This window comes from Takifugu flavidus, chromosome 1 (genome assembly GCF_003711565.1).
Source record: "Takifugu flavidus isolate HTHZ2018 chromosome 1, ASM371156v2, whole genome shotgun sequence".
Classification (NCBI taxonomy): Eukaryota; Metazoa; Chordata; class Actinopteri; order Tetraodontiformes; family Tetraodontidae; genus Takifugu; species Takifugu flavidus.
The window spans coordinates 6,576,887-6,593,382 of NC_079520.1; the positions used below are offsets into that span (position 1 = coordinate 6,576,887).

General features: G+C 41.9%; 1 protein-coding gene across 3 annotated transcripts; it reads right to left on the reverse strand.

Moving 5' to 3' along the window:
• Positions 1–8,273: 8,273 nt before the first annotated feature.
• On the reverse strand, positions 8,274–16,477 carry LOC130526627 (high-affinity choline transporter 1-like). Of its 3 annotated transcripts, none has more exons than XM_057034393.1 (9): positions 16,173–16,477; positions 15,046–15,313; positions 14,822–14,935; positions 14,545–14,700; positions 14,076–14,224; positions 13,701–13,844; positions 13,393–13,546; positions 11,894–12,111; positions 8,274–11,789 (listed from the first exon to the last, which is right to left on the reverse strand). In XM_057034393.1, exons 2-9 carry the CDS (start codon positions 15,227–15,229, stop codon positions 11,154–11,156), a joined length of 1,755 nt encoding a protein of 584 aa, XP_056890373.1. In that variant the 5' UTR covers positions 15,230–15,313; positions 16,173–16,477; the 3' UTR covers positions 8,274–11,153. The 3 variants fall into 3 exon arrangements, with proteins under 3 accessions (XP_056890373.1, XP_056890372.1, XP_056890378.1); XM_057034392.1 differs by having other exon boundaries at positions 15,046–15,337; XM_057034398.1 differs by having other exon boundaries at positions 15,046–15,364.
• Between the last annotated feature and the right edge of the window lie 19 nt (positions 16,478–16,496).

The following is a 16,496-nucleotide window of genomic DNA, read 5'->3' on the forward strand; positions in this document are numbered from 1 at the left end:
CCAAGACAAGAAGGAAGTCGATCCTTATTGAGTTCGCTGTTGCCACACATTTTACAGAGTACAGACAGTCAAGGTCAACCGGACATATTAAACTCCAATAGTTACCAACACTGGAGTGGCTCAGCCATGATGATTTCCATCGGTGATTGTAGAATGGATGTGCCCAACATGTTTATTTTGAAGGTTCCTCTTTATCCTGCACCGCTATCTTTGTTGGGGACTGAAGACGACCCTGGTATTCATCAGGTGTATGCGGATAGAGTGGTGAAGTGGTGCGAGGAGAACTCACTTAATGCCAGTGCATAGAAAACAAAATAAGTTAGTTCCAGAGAATTCCATTTTAGTAACACAAATCAATCAATCAATCAATCAATCAATCAATCAATCAATCAATCAATCAATCAATCATCATCAATCAATCAATCAATCAATCAATCAATCAATCAATCCCTTAGGAACTATGTTGGTTAATCTGTGATGAAGTGTTGTGGTGAAAGGAAGCGGCCAGCCAGAAGCAGCTTGCGCTGCTCTCAAGGCCTTGACAAGGCCTCGCTCCTCTCCAACCACACCAACATAAGTGAAGGATTTCCTAATCACGTTTAGGGACCTGCGTCATTACTCACCCTGAGAGCACCTGTTAAAGGCAATGCTCCTTGTCCTGTTTGATAAGGCTCATATTCGCATTTCTTTTGGGATTCTGGTATTTTTCTCTCAGGGCATCTCCCTTGTGTCCACTGATCAAGATCAAGTATGGTCGTGCGGCCCAAATTTAATCCAGTGGGACCCAGACATCAATAATATATTAGTGGAGCAGTTAGCAGCCTAAAGATATCAGTATCGATCTCCCCCTTAGATTCAGCTTGTTTGGACTGGGAGACAAATGGCCTCCTCGCTTCTCTCGAGGAACCCATTTCATTTTACAGTAACTGCTGTTACTGTGTCCCTGCGACTGTGGCTGTCGCTCATGTCATCCAGTGGTGACATTAACACTGGCTGGACTCGCTGGAAGCCTTGGCTATTGCAATTGTTCACAGAACACAAGAGAAAGTCAGCATCTCCATTCAGGTCTGAAAGACTGAAGAAGGCACAAAGCCTGTCAATCAAGGCTGCATGATAATTCTGACATTTACTACACACCCCTGCTGTTCTGCCTCTTTGAGCGAGCAGTTTTTACAAACATTGCTAGTTTTTTCATTGAGCAATGCATGAAAATCAGGAGGCCATCTCTCTTTTGGGCCAGAGTTTAAATACCAACTGGTGCAAAATGAGAGCAGGTGGGTTTGGGGTACAGACAGAAAGCAGTAAGATGAGCAGAAGGCCTTCGATGGATATTTGACCTTCATCTGCTGTGATAAACGCAGCCTCCTGTTCATGAGGGCAGTTATTGCAGCTATTGTGTCTTTCTGTAACTGCCAGGACAATGTCCCCAACCACAATGTTAACTTTGAGGTTCAACACCCACAGTCATGAGGGGAAATCAGCTAGTTGGACCACAGATGAATATATAGGCAGATCTACGAATGTAAAAGGCACACAGATGAATCATTTTCAATTGTAAATGCAGTTTTGTGTCCACTAGCAGCTGTGGCTCAGCTGTAGAGTGATGAAAGGTTGCTGGACTGATCCCAGGCCTCTGCAGCGGACATGTCAAAGTGCTAATGTCTAGAGCCAAAATTGCTCCCCAGGTGGCATCTTGGTATACAAATGTGTAAATTGGGCCACTTGAGCACATTGAGTCCTGTATGGACAACACTGACCCAGCTAGGTGCAGACTCCAAATGTTAAGTGGTTGGAAAGCTCAAAACTGGTCTGAGAAGTGCTGAATAAAAACACTCCAATTTACAGTAGTGATGATAAATCATCTGCATGAACGTGTGGAGAGGGCAAAAGCAAACACCAACAGAGACGGAACACAGTGAAATGCCTTAACGTTCCATCAGTAATCACTGCCATCAGCATCACTTACCCCCCACGGTGAATATGAATTTACCTCAGATCTCAGCATGAAAACAAATCTGTTTACAATGTTTTCTTTGGCATAAAATAAAGAGATTTTCCAGGTTGTTCTATTTATTGAGTGGTACTGTAATTTACCTATGCAGAATAAAGTAGATACAAACCTACTGGTTTTCTACATTTCCCTGATATCATATAATTACCCAAATTGTGGCAGCATCCCAACACATTTAAATACTAACTAGGGCAATATTGTATATTAATTTTGTTTTAAATGTATTAACCATTCCTCTGCATTTTGGAAGATTGTCCCACCGTAGCAAAGCAACAGCATTGAACTTGTAACTAAGTTAGCTCACTTGATTTAATTACCTCTCCCCATCCATAACAGACAATTGGATTATTGTTTGCATCTTCCTGTATGAGAAGGACACACACACACACACACACACACACACACACACACACACACACACCACACACACACACAACACACACACACACACACACACACACACACACACACACACACACACACACACACAAGGTGTGACAGTTTTAGCCCATGAAGGGGGACCCGCCTCAATATTTAGAGAACTATTTTGCACCTAAAGGAAGGAAAACAGTCATCAATGAGAAAAAAAGGATCAATCCCAATGGAAAATGTGTTATTATTTCAGTCTTCATGTTTTCAAACTCCTTGGCTCATCTCTCCATGCCAGATGCACTGGGTCACACTAGTCGCGGTCACATGGGGTGGTGACTCCGAACACTAATGTAAGATCCTTTGGACAGCGTTGCCCTCTGGCTGCATCACAGGATAACATGACAATAATGTCACAACCTAAAAACACATCCCAGCACTCAGTGTTCTACGTCTCCAATCCCCCAGGTTGTAAACCAAAGAGTAAAGGAAGAAAAAAGTGTCCTCTTTGAAAACAAGCATTAGAAGTGCAGTCTGTCTCTCTTTTCTTAGTGAAGTGTACACTCTGCTTCTCCTTTGTGCTATAATTAGGATTTGTTGTGCGACTGGACTCAATTTCTCTTGTTAATTAATCAATTATTAATTGATTAGTTAATAAGTAATGTGTCTGTTCAATTAGTAATAACTAATGGGACTCGGGGAATTGTCCTGACCTCACACACCCTTCTCTGTTTTAATTGGAATGTGGCGGTCAGGAAGCTGTGCACACAGGCACAAATGCACACACGGCAGAATCGGGACCACAAGAGAATAGAAAATGGCCGGAATCTTGATTCTTGCTTTCCTTAATCTTAGAGATGATAAACCAGATAAAGTAATTGAATAAGTCACCAAGACTACACACATACACACGCACATCTACATGCACGCACACACATAAGGCCATCTGTCAATTTAAAGATGAAAGATGATAGGTGCAAGGTTTCTCCCTCTCTCTCTCACAGACACACACACACACACATGCACAGCTGCTCATCTATCTCTGCATGTCTGATTCCTCGTCCACCCCCTCCCCACCCACGCTCTGTGTGCATGTGTGTGTGTGTGTGTGTGGTCAACCCTGCATCCATCATGCGTCATCTTTAAATTGACAGCCTCGTAAAGCATTACGGAGGCTAGAGGGGTCCTGCTGGGCTCTTGTGAGACAGATGAATGTTTGTACCCCCTTAGCTTGTTAGCCAGCAGCTGCTATCACTTCTGACCAGAAACACATCCTTCCTGTTTCAACAGGTGTCCCTGTAGCTGTTCAGGCTAAAAAAAATACAAATCCTGTTTCAGGTTCATTCTCAGCTGAAATGCCACAGTCAAGATGTTTGTGTGTTTGTGCTTGTGTGTGTGATACAAAGTCCCAAGATCCTGGTAAGTGCATCCTCCCTGTGCTTCAGCAGTGAGTCTTTCATTCCATTTTTCTTTCTGTGTTTGTAAACTGAAGTGAATCTGTACCTGTCTGGTTCCCACTGCTGCTGGACGAAGACAGATGTGCGGCTGCACCGAGGCAGAAATAGGTGCTGATTTACACACACACACACACACACACACACAACACACACACACACACACACACACACACACGCACACACACACACACACGCACACACAAACATGTTTCTGACTCAACTGATGCTGTTTCAAGGACCTTTTCCCCCTACTCAGCATAAACTAAATCACTCTGAAGGGTGACCCCTCCCCTCCTCCTACCCAAACGGTGGTAATAGAATTTGTAAATGGCCGGTTCAGTTGATTATGAGAGGCAGCTTTTTCCCAAAGAGGAGAGACGGTTTTTATGCGTCTGTGCCTGGAGGTGAAAAGTGGACAGTTTAGTTGTGTGTAGAGGTTTTTTTAAACAGAATCATCTCTCTTTTCGCTTTAGAAATCAGGTGTAGTTTATATCCTGCTGCATATTCCATTGAGTCATTAAAATTCTGTATTTCATATTAGAGTGGTGGTAACAGTTCAGCGGGGAATTCATTCCCCATCAGGTCACTTACATCTTTACGTTTCATACAGTTTCATACGATCACGCTCCTGTCGTCTTCCTCCAGCCTATTAAGGTCTAATTGGAGCCGGGCTACTTACCGCTGATGGGATCAATAGAAGAGCCAACAGTGGGCTCACACCATTTTCATTACTCACCGCAGTTCAATACACAGGCAGCCGCTGCAGCCACTGATTGCCGTGGCGACGATAAGACAGGCTGCAGCATCTGTCAAAAACAAGCAGCTGCAGCTGAGCTATATTTCTGTCCTGTGGTTACGGCTTTTCCAAATGTCATACAAATATTGCAGGATATCTAAAATTTAGACACGTGCTGTTTAGTATGACTGAAGATTAAAATGTGGGGATTTTAATTGACAAGTGGTTTGCATTGGAAGTGAACATCCACATTGGGGTGAACATAAATGAGAGCAGACTTTTTGATGGAATAGAAAGTGCTGGTGCCAGGAACCGACCCACAGACAGCCAGGCGGTACTTGTCCTCTGCTTACCCTGGTACCTGTCGTACTTTTCACTGATTTGATCCCTTCTTGTTGAACCGGCAGAGTGTGAACATTGGGGACCAGGATCTTTTCCTCTTCCTGTGCACAATAATCTGACACAAATCTGTTTTAATGTGGTGCACAATGATGAATTAACAATCTTTTAGGCACCCTGGCAATGATGAACCTCTGCAGTAAAACTGGATAATACTCATATTATAATGACTAAATCCTGATTTAAATCTATCACCAAAGCAGGAAGGTCTCAGCAGGCACCTTTATGCAGCAGCTTGGGAGAGAGCTTCACTTTCCACTTCAGCACCCTGCATGTCCGACCTGAGCTAATTTAATAGCCATGTGATATTTTCCATGGCTTGTTATCCAAACTGTCAGGGTATCTGTCCACATGTATTGTATGGAGCACATCCAGATCTCACGCTTAATTCAATTGTGGGCTCCAAAGGAAACATTTTGGAAACCAAACAACATGCTAACATTAATTAGTTTCTTTAAATTGTGAAGTCTTGTAAACCTCCCAATTGGAAACTGCTTGAGCTACAAGAGGTGGTATTGGTGGTAGTTTCTCTCTGTCTCCCTTTATTTCTGTCCACACACTTGAATCATAACTGGTGATGGAACTATAGTATTCTACTACTACTCACTGGACATCTCTACACGCTTCACTGGGGGACACATGTCTCTTTTTCCAGTCCTCCCTTACGAGAGCTGCGTCTGTCGTAAATTCTAGATTAATTTATGTTCCTGTCCGCAGCATTGCCAGGATTAATAAAATGTACCCGGGGGACAGCGTGTGTGTGTGTGTGTGTGTGTGTGTGTGCGCGTATGCACTGAAAATAAATTGGCTTCAAAAAGGCAGTTATACCAGCTCGCAAGCAGAGACTTGGTAAAGGTCTACACTAAATCTAAATGTCCCAGATGCATCAGCACAGGCAGAAGCTTTGCAAAGTGTTTCAATTTGTTAGGAAAATTCGACAATTCTACTGTACTTATAGGGTGTATAAATGCATTTGTATGGTATGGTATGTATTTATGGATTATGTATGTATTTCTTCTGTAACAGTAAATTGAATCGAATATTGTTTAAAACAGAAATTGGAATGTGCCTAATCCTGTGGCACCTTTCATCCCCCTGAATTTAGTCTGACATCAGCTTCTGTCTTAAAGGACAGGATCAAGGACGTGGCTGGTGGTGGGACTCCTGTTCAAGCCCCATATGAGCTCATGGGGGAACAATTAATATCTGGCCCTCCCATCCATTCCTCCCCCTCCATTACAAGACACAGAGCTCTTAGTCTAATGTAAATGATGGCAATCCAGATAATGATCTTTTTTTTCAGGATCACGGCAATAAATGGGCCAAGAAATATGGCTGCTGATGAAATCATCCCTCTCTCCATCTTCTTTACCTCGCCTTTGTTCTTACCTTAAATTTAATGTCCTGTTTCTCACTTTTGTTTGCTTTTGTTTTAGGTTTGTGATTATTTATGAGAGTGGCTCCTATGTGTCTAGAATCTAACTGGATATATCTTTAACACAGAGAGAAATGTTTTCATTTCTATAAGTACAACACAAACCTGAAATTCTAGAGTCCATTATTTCTATTCCTCTTTTTATTTCAGCATTTTGGCTCTGAGCCTTAAATATAATGTTGGTGGCCTCTTTTGACTGCCTTCTCAGATTAAACTGTAGATTTACCTCCTCTCTGCTTCCATTTGGCTCCTTTTCGGCCTCTTCTGGCTTAAAGATCCACAGGTGTGTTGTGTGTGGGGACACCACTCCATGCTTCCTGTGGACAGCATCACACACGCAGCTGAGAGAGCTGTTTAAATGAACAGTCTGAGGTATAAGGTTAAGACTCATACTTTCTTTGCTGCAACTTATAAAAGATGTAAGCAGTATCCCCCCGACTTCTGTGGGTCATTTTTTTGAAGGAATTAGTGATGAATTTGGCTTGAGGGATGAATGCATACATCTTTCCGTGTTCACGTGGCGTCCGCATGCCACTGATGGCGTTCAGGGATTTCTCAGTCATGCTTTAAACACAGAGGAAGTCTCGGCGAAGATGTGCCGCCTGCGGCAGCCCTGGGGGGTCATCGGAGTTAATGCATATAGAAACAGCTCAGGCAGCTAAGGGACATTTTTAAACATGAAAAAACCCAACAGAGTTCAATCAGAGGATCACGGTGAAACGGCGAACAAAGGAGCACTTCTGTGTTGTTTTTTGGCTATATATTACACATGGGGCAACCAACATCAATAAACATCAAAGCTTCAATCACGAAGACCCATAATTACTGAGCTGGAAGCCAATTTTCCTAATGTACTGTACCAGCAGCTTTGTTCTACATGGGTGACATAGTGCATCAAGGGCTACATGATAGCGGGAGAAATGATCTCCACAGGGATGATTAGACACTAATATAACCACATTTTGCTTCAATTATCATCTTCTGCTGCGGCTTGAAGTCACAGATTTTTGTCCTAAAAGCTTTAAACAAAGATAAAACTCCAGCCGGATGACACCCATATATCAAGAGCACCCTCGAAGATGTTACATTTAAGGAATATTTGTATAACTACCTGTTCACCCTAACTTCGCTGTTGATTAGTGAATAGACGACTATGAAACCCTGGCTATATTCATACCGAGTTTCTCATATTATACAACCCGTGCTCACATCTGTCACCTGCAGGCAAATCACCTGACAGGGCAGCTACAACTCCCTGCCACCTACATTAATAACTGTTGTCTCTGCCCTCCCCCGTCACTCCCCCACTGCAGACAGAGTAATTGCTTTCTGGTCCACACTGGTCGGCAGGTGAGGAAGGTGTGTATGTGCCGCCTGAGATGACGCACTGACACGGATGACATCATCTACACTTGAATCGGCACTTTCTTGCTGGGACAATGAAATGGACATTGACTGAAATGTGCATGTGTGTTACTGTACTTGCTATATATTGAGTACTGTAAAATGAGGACATTTATTGGAAGTTAGCCTTTAAATATCTTTAAATAGACTTGGTTTTAAGGTTGATGCAAGAATTTGCTTTGTTTAAAAAAAAAAAACGGGGCTGGAGAATGCATTATGTCTACGAAAGTCCTCACAAATGTAGTAGAACAAGGGTGTGTGTTGCACATGCTCATATTTCTGAATGACTGAAAGCTCTGATAGTTCTGACAGTTCTGTTGTGTCCAATTTGATTGATGCATCCGAGCCTCCACCCAAAGATTAAACCATCCACTTGCCAGACCACCACACACACACACACACACACACACACTCTACTTAAGGTGGAAAATGCTACAAAGAAATGGCAATAGAAACAATGCACATGATTGTGCTAAATAATATTTATTAATATCTAAACACACATATACTCTTATAGACACCACATAAATAAATAAATAAATAAAAAGCTTCACTGTCAACAATGTTGCATTTTAAAGTAGGCTAGAACCTCCATAAGCTCTTTGTGAAATATACATTTATCACACAAAAATACAGTATCGTTGCATTTTACAACATACGGCCACAAATGTGACAGTCAGACAGCTGACAAGATTCTTTTTCACTATTATTATTATTATTATTATTATTGTGTGCGTTAAGGTTTGTGGATGAAACCCAAGGTACAACACACTTAGTATGAAACTGACCACATGAGGAGAGAGGTTTACATTCACATTTAAGTTCACCATCAGAACCCAGCGCTGTCTTGTGACAACTTTGTGGATCTATTCCTTAGTTCTGCTTTGTCAATTGTTAAATCATATGTAACTACAGCAGTCAGTTTGAACAAGGTTACAGCTTTTAACATTTAGAGTTCCTTTCCAGACACAATTTGACTAAAGTTGGATGTGCATCATGTTTAACTGATGCCAATGCTATTGGTTCTAGTTCAACTGCTTACTTCTTTATTTGTTCAAGAGTAATATCTCAAATCTATTGTTCCATCACTTGTTTTGATTATTTATTGATACATATACTATATATTGTTTACTTTAATAAGAAGAATAAAGGTTTCAGTCACTGTTGACACAGTTTATGCTGAAAGTAAATGTACCAAGCAAATGTAAAACTGAAAATCACAATATTTACTGTTAATAAAGCTTTGATTTGAATGATAAAAACTATATATGGACACTGATTTAATTTAAACTGATTTTTTTCAGTAAAATAAAAGTGTATATGGGTCCATTTTCTCTGAGTGACATTCTCCTAATCCTCATTTGAAAGCAATAATACTTATTTGGGACTTCATAAAACAAAAATAGATCTTTGGAACTATTGCAACACACTGTCAAACACTGGGATATAACCTCACAATTCTAGTCATTAGTAACTTTCACTCAAACAGTCCTCAGTGTAGAACATATCTCAGCTTTCATTACTGCAAATAAAACTTTGTAAATCAGAACCTTTTAACAGTTCACACCTATTTGCAGCATTAATAAATTGCCCTGAGGACTGATCTACTGAGGTTGGGATCAATAAAAGCCAATGGTACTGACACCACCCTGGGAGGGTTGGACAGTCAATACAGGTGTATCAAGAAACAAACTACAGCATCACCTCACCATGTCTGAAGTTAGAATTACTCCTGTTCATCAGTTGATGCCAATAAAACCCTTCAGCAACATTTTGAGATCTTTGAAAGTTTAACACATATGTGCATACATTACATGTGCTTTTATGGTTGCCAGTATGCATAATAATTCAGATTTACCACATGACATTGGGAAGAAAGGGAGTTCCATTATAAATTTACAATGTTGGTAAAGAAACAAAGCCAATAGCTTCCCTGCTGACAGGAATGTGTTGTTTATCATTAGACAGTTGAAGAAGTGTTTATCAGTGTGGTGAAAGCAGAGGCTCCTGTGGATATACATTCATCAAGGTAATCAGTGCGAGTTCTGTACTCCTCATAAGTCTTTAGTGCAAAAAAAGTAAGTTGGTAATAGTTAGGGTCGTTTGAAACTAGAGATGCGGATACCCATGTCGTTAGGTTGGGTTTTACTTGTGTGCCAAAACTAAACTAAAGCAACTAAAGATTTGGCAATCTTTAAATGTTATGTTGTGCCTTTTAAGCCTTGCCCACCATAGGTAGAGTCAGCCACAATAGCTGTAAGGTTGGGAGCGAAGCAGAACCAACAAAGCTACGGTAAGCTCCAACAAAAGATTAAAGAATGCTACTGAGCATTAAAGTATAATACAGTGGTTATACAGAATCTCTTAAAAATATCTGAGTTGCATAGATTTGGGAGATACTGTAAAACCACAGTATTATAGTTTAATGCTCAGTAGCCTTCTTTAATCTTTTGTTGGAGCTTATTGCTCTAAATGTATGGTCATATGAAACCTAAAAAGTTCTATTTTCATGCGGTAAAGAGCAGAATTTAATGCTAAGTATGAACGGGTTGTGTGCTCTGATAGCCTAGTTATCTTATTCTAATATCATTTACTGCATAATGGCAGCATAGAATTTGATAAATAGTTGCACTTTCAAGCATGAAGCTGCTTGGGCATGACTATGTTAGATTTCCAGGAGTCTCATGCTATCTTCTGAACATCCCTCAACAACTCATATTGGTGCTCATTGCTCACTGTCATTTAATTAATAAGGAAACACAGACTTTTTGACATAGACAAACAGAGTTTTCAGTTGTGCCCATTTCTATTGCATCATCTGAAATTGATGACCTACCATGACTTAGATCAGCTGCGATGAACTCTAGTTGTCTATCCCTTTCACTTTACCATGATGCCAAAAGATCTTTCTACCCCTGTGTTCCCTAAAATACATCAAAGGAACAAAAAAATATGGCTTAAAATCTGAATACTTTCTTCTCTGGATTCTAACGTGTTGCCAAGAGTGCAAGCGTTCAAACACACGCACCCGTACTCTTGGCACAAGTTTAACATATTACATTTCAACTGTCTTAATTTCTCCCATGTTCCAGCAGCAGCATATATGCTAAACTAACATGAGATGAAAAACAAACATTTTAATTAGTATGATAATAATTGATGTATGGATGAGAGCTATAAAATAGAACTGGTGAGTGACTCTAAAACCAGTGCAGAATCTTTGCATTTATCTCCGTGTGTGGCAGCTACAAACATCTGGAATGATATCGATGCCTGTAATCTATTCCCTTGTTTAACTCCCATGGTTCTGTTTTTGTGTGCTGCCTATTCTTCATTATAAAACTATTCTGGGCTAGATGACCCATCATTAATAAGGGCCTCACTATTGGTGAATGTCCCCGCAAGGGATGAACCAATGACCTGTTGCACAGGTAGCATCTCTGACAGAACCATCTCATCATGGTTGCTCACCAGCGTGGCTTTGTCCATGATCTCCTTGCTGTGTTTAGACACTACAGCATCCATGAAGTCATACTTGTGAGACAACGTGCCGCTTTCAAACAGATACTTTGTCAGGTAGGAAAAGAACACGTTTGCCAGGAAGGACGCCACCATGGACACAGACTTGAAAGGAAACCTCTGCTGCACAAAATGCTCCACTTCTCCGGTTAGGTAGTGGGTTCTCTCCTGCATAACCCAACCGGGGTAGTAGATAAAAGGCGGGAGTTTGAGGTAGGGCTCCCCTCCACCAATGCGCAGTAAAAGACCAACAATGTACGCGGCCACAGAACCGTAGGTGTTCGTGCCTTTGACGAACAACACGCTGAGGAGTTGGGGAAAGATGATGACATAGACCAGGTCTGAACTCAGGTACCACAGCCCGTATACTGTTCCGGTCAGCAATGCCATCGCAGTGGCAAGAGCTCCAAACACAAAGATGGTGATCCGCATTACCCAGACAATTTCATTATCTGAGGCCTGAAGGAAAAGAGGGAAGACATTGAACAATGTTGAGACAAGAAATGAGTCTTAAAATCCAACCTGCGTGTGAGTGCGGTTTGTATAAAAGGTGCCGATATTACCGACTGTCGGAAGGCGAGTTGATAAATGTTCCTCGCAAACATGGAGCTGGCGGAGAGGATGGATGAATCTGCCGATGACATGACTGCAGCTGACACGGCTCCCAGACCAAAAAAGGAGACGTAGGGAGGGCAGAGGTGCTGAAGCACTATGGGGAGGATCATGTCTGATTGATCCTTATCCTTCGGAGAGATGAACCCATAAGTTGTCTGGTTCCAATCTTGAAGGAAACAGTTAGAATATGTAAACTTATTTTTGACAGCTTATAACTAATGCTCTGTGTGGATACGACACTTCTCTGTAGAAGACAATACAATGATGCCAGAATTAATGGTTGCTGACCTAAGATATAACAACCGTGTAACACCAACTTCAATCAACACACATATGTTTACTGGACAGTTTTTACGAGTTATAAAATTAGTTAATCATTATTAAATATCCCATTATGTACTTGCATTAATAGTATTTTAATTACAGGGATGATTAATACTCCTATCATAAATGATGCATAATGGGTCCCTGAAGTTATTTAAATGAGGCATTTTGAGCTGATTGAATACAGAAGATTGAGGGATAAACCCTTTGAGTTGATCGACCCGTCATGGTTGTGTAGGCGTGTGTGTTATTGTTGCAAGTATCTGAGGTAAAAGAGGATGTGTGCAGTGCACATGAAATTCCCAGGTAAACTACTCAATAATTAGAGCTATTTCAGCTAAGGATTTTAATGGGATAGTCAGTGGATGCAGTGCAGCAGCAGCAGCAGACATTACATCAGCACTAGAGCATTGCCCCATTGGGTGAAAGGAAAAATGGCCACCAAAGGAATATATTCCATAAAATAGCCAACACCTTTTCCCGACCTCCATGAATCAGTCTCCAACCGCCCTCCGCTGCATATCCTCACAATTAATGTGAAAAATATTTTTTCTTATGTTCCTAAACCATTTAACACCTGTCAAGAGTTCCATCATTCATAAATGGCCCACATTTGCTTGCTTGCTTGGATATTTGCAAATTAATGTCTGTTATGAAACATCTTCAGACAGATCACATAAATTGCCTCTATGGCTAAAAAATTACTCAGCTGACATAGCGTAATGGTTGTCTTCCCTGTCTGTGGTTGGAATTATCTGATGTTGTTTATGTCTCCAGACACTGTGTGAATTTACACATATGAAAGAAAAAGGCTGCTGGGCTGCGAGCAACTCACGGAGGCATTGCAGCCTTTGATCACACTCTCCTCTTTAAATAAAGGATCACATTCCTGGATGTTTGGCTCTCCTTATAATGTTTTATGAAACCTTATTAATCAATTTGCGTGTTGGTTTTGGTTCATGTTTTTGATGTAACAGCTGAAAAACAGAGTGCAGAATGAAACTACCACACTGCAGTTTTCCCCTTTTCGTGTCTTTTGACAACATTAGTGATAAAGAAAACATGCTTCATTTGAAAGTCCCGTTCAAAGGTCAAACAAATACCCAGTGTGGATAATATTTACCGGTGGAGGCCCCTATAGCTCCTATGAGGACCGAGGGGACCGCCATGACCAGACAGCCAAAAGCAGCGAGGAAGGAGAGGACCTGGGCGTAGGTAGCTGAAGAGGCAGAAAGAACCCGTTGAAAATAGACCTGCCAGGGAATCCCCCCCAACATCTAGAAACAGAGATAAATACCAGAGCAGATCAGACCAGTGCAAACAGCCATCCTCTAAAATCGCCAGTCGAAAATCCTGGCTATTCAACAGTCGATGCATTTCATCTTCGGGGGGGGAGTAAAGTTGGAGGAATCTTAATGAAAAATGTCTCACTAGTAAACAGAAGTTGTCGATCCAGAACCATTTGTCATCAGGGTCAATCTTCCCCAGCCAGGGCGACTGGTATATTGCTTCCTTGGCTGAGACGGTGATGTCTGACACAGCAGGATTGGCCAAAGCAAAAGGCACACTGATCCACTGTAGAGGAGATTTGGGTGATTAGTATTGTTGTCATAAAGCCAAATAAACCTTTAAATACAGCTATGCATTAGCATCTGCAGGCTATTCCAACAGTTTCAGGGTTTTATGAAAGTTATATTGTTATGCACAGGAGGTTATGATTACGAACAATTGATTTTTAAATTGCTAATCTGAGCTGCATGAAAGAAACTGCTTCAAGCTGTTTCAGGCTGAGACTGTAAAACTCACCAAGCCTACAAAGATGCAGAAGAGTTGCACCACATCAGTGTATGCAACCGAGTAAAGGCCTCCCACAAGGGTGTAGAAGATGGCGATCAGTGCTGAGATCACCACCGACATGTTGATGTTTATGTCCACGATTACACTCAGAGTGGCTCCTACACAAGTAATATATCAGTGAGATAAGATATCGATGTCTGAGAACAATATTTAACCAGAATGGACTCTTGTGCGTTAAAGAAAACCCTCATCCTCGTCATTGTCTGCCTGTTTGCTGCATAAGTGCGCGTCAGTGACTCAGCCCCAGTCAGAGACACGCAGACCTGCAGCCCACTGTCCGTGCAGGGCAGACAGAGTGCAGAGGAGGAAGACGGCGCGGTAATCTGCTGGCTCTGACCACACACACTCCTACCTGCTGACACTTGCTGGAGCCTATATTTTAGATCTGTCTCGGGTCCGTATAGCTGAGCGAACTCACCCAGAGCAGACAAAATGGCAGCAGACCAGAAGATTTCTCCCATGAGTGCCGGGATAAAGAGCAGGCCACCCATCCTTTTCCCATATAGCTGCTGGAAGGGGTCCAGCATTGTGACATATCCACGAGAGCGCATTGGCTTTGCGAAGAAAAGGCCTCCTGAATGAGCACAGAGAGTTGTGGTGGTGTTGAGGTCAGTTTTGTCAATAAATTCAAACAGATCAGTGCGATATTCCAATTGGTGGATCTGACTGTAAATTGTAATAACACTGATATTTACCTACTACCAAGCTGAGAGCGTAACCAAAAGGGGCCTGGGCCCAAGCCAGGCCGTAGTCTGGAAGGTAGACATACTCTGCAGTGCCATTGATGTAGCCTCCACCCACCCACGTTGCTGGAGTTACACAGAACAACTTTATCAATATATATTTAACATCCTTAAAGCAGATTTTCAACTTTCATTTGAAGAAGATAAGAACAACAGTGCTGGACCCATAAACTCACCTGTCATTGTGAATCCACCTACAAACAACCCGATGTCCCTCCCCCCGACCATGATGCTTTCGCTTCGCTCTCCGCCATCACCAATGCCGGAGTTCTTGTTCTTCCAGGCGGCCCAGATCCCCACAAACAGAATCAAGACATAGAAGATGACGATGGCCACAAGCCCCTCGACGTGGATGGTCATGTTCCTCCTTCCTCTCGCTCAGATCAAGTTTAACAGCGCGCAGAGAGCTGGTTTTCATGGAGGGAACTTGGCCAAGTCTTGGAGCTGATGTGCGCAGACGATGTAGGACTTTCAGCCATTAAAATAAAATACACTCTATTAAAAAGACAAACTGAATAAAAGAAATGTAATTTTTGTACGCACATAGCCAACACAAATTGCCAGCCAACCGCGTTTCCATCTAAAGACACAACGATTCAAAATCACCTTTTCTTGTGCTTTAATTGAAGAGCCAAGCGTAGGACCTGATGTTAAAAATGGGGTTTAATCGCCAACCCACGGTTGCTCTACGGGCGTATTTCAGGCATTCATCAAGTACGTCAAAGGATACATCGTTGGGATCAAAGGATCAAATTAACATAAATTCGCTTAGATCCAAATAAACCTCAAATCTATTAATAAAGCACTGATTGGGGATCATTGATACGTGTTGCATTAAGACAGAGAGTGTTTTACGCACGACGCCGCCTCGCTTTAACTGCGTTTTTCCTGTTGTTTTTACTGATTACGAGCGTAATATTTAAGGAATGTTCTTTTCCTGATCCAAAACATTTTTGCACTAAAGTTATTCTCTACTCTGCACTCAAGAATCAACATTTCCACATGTGCGTAAAAGCCAATTAATGAGCCACAAACACAAACGCATGGAGTAAAAAAGTCTAAGGGAGTTTTATTTCTGGTAATGGAGACGACAGGGATGCTGCTGCTGTGTTTGGTTTTTCCCTGCTCTGCATCACAAGAACCGAACTGCGGGCTTCAGCCCCGCGCTGCGCTGACACTATCGTCCCAGGGGCCGGAATTGCTTCATTGACCTGCCTTTCAATCAACATATGTCACACTGGTCTAATACATTTAGACGAACCCGCACTTATTTGGAAAAGAGTAGAAAATACGATTGTCTTACCTTTGTGTTGGAGAAACTGGAGTAAATACAGGAACAAGGTATCCAAAAGATCTTTAAAAAGTGTTAAGATGCATTCTAACGGGGTTTTGTTGTTTTAGCAAACCCACAATGACGGCAAAACACAACTCTCCTGTTTTTCTTTTTTACATCACGAAGCTCGGCGGAAAGAGAGGGAGAAGGAAAATAGCGAGGGACAAGGGAGAGAGGGTGGAGGTGGGTGGAGGACTGGAGATGAATGGGAGTGGTGGTTTTATTGGGTGCTGTCAGGGTGGGTAGATGGTGAATGAATGTCTTCCAGGGCAGAACGAAAATAGCATCTAATAG

Excerpts from the sequence above, each read along its gene's own strand:
- LOC130526627 (XM_057034393.1), bottom strand. The coding sequence starts at position 15,229 with ATGACCATCCACGTCGAGGGGCTTGTGGCCATCGTCATCTTCTATGTC. Across the intron at positions 14,936-15,045 it reads AGGTGGATTCACAATGACAG|CAACGTGGGTGGGTGGAGGC; the intron begins GTGAGTTTATGG and ends GTGTAACTCCAG. Across the intron at positions 13,845-14,075 it reads TCTGCATCTTTGTAGGCTTG|TGGATCAGTGTGCCTTTTGC; the intron begins GTGAGTTTTACA and ends TCTCCTCTACAG.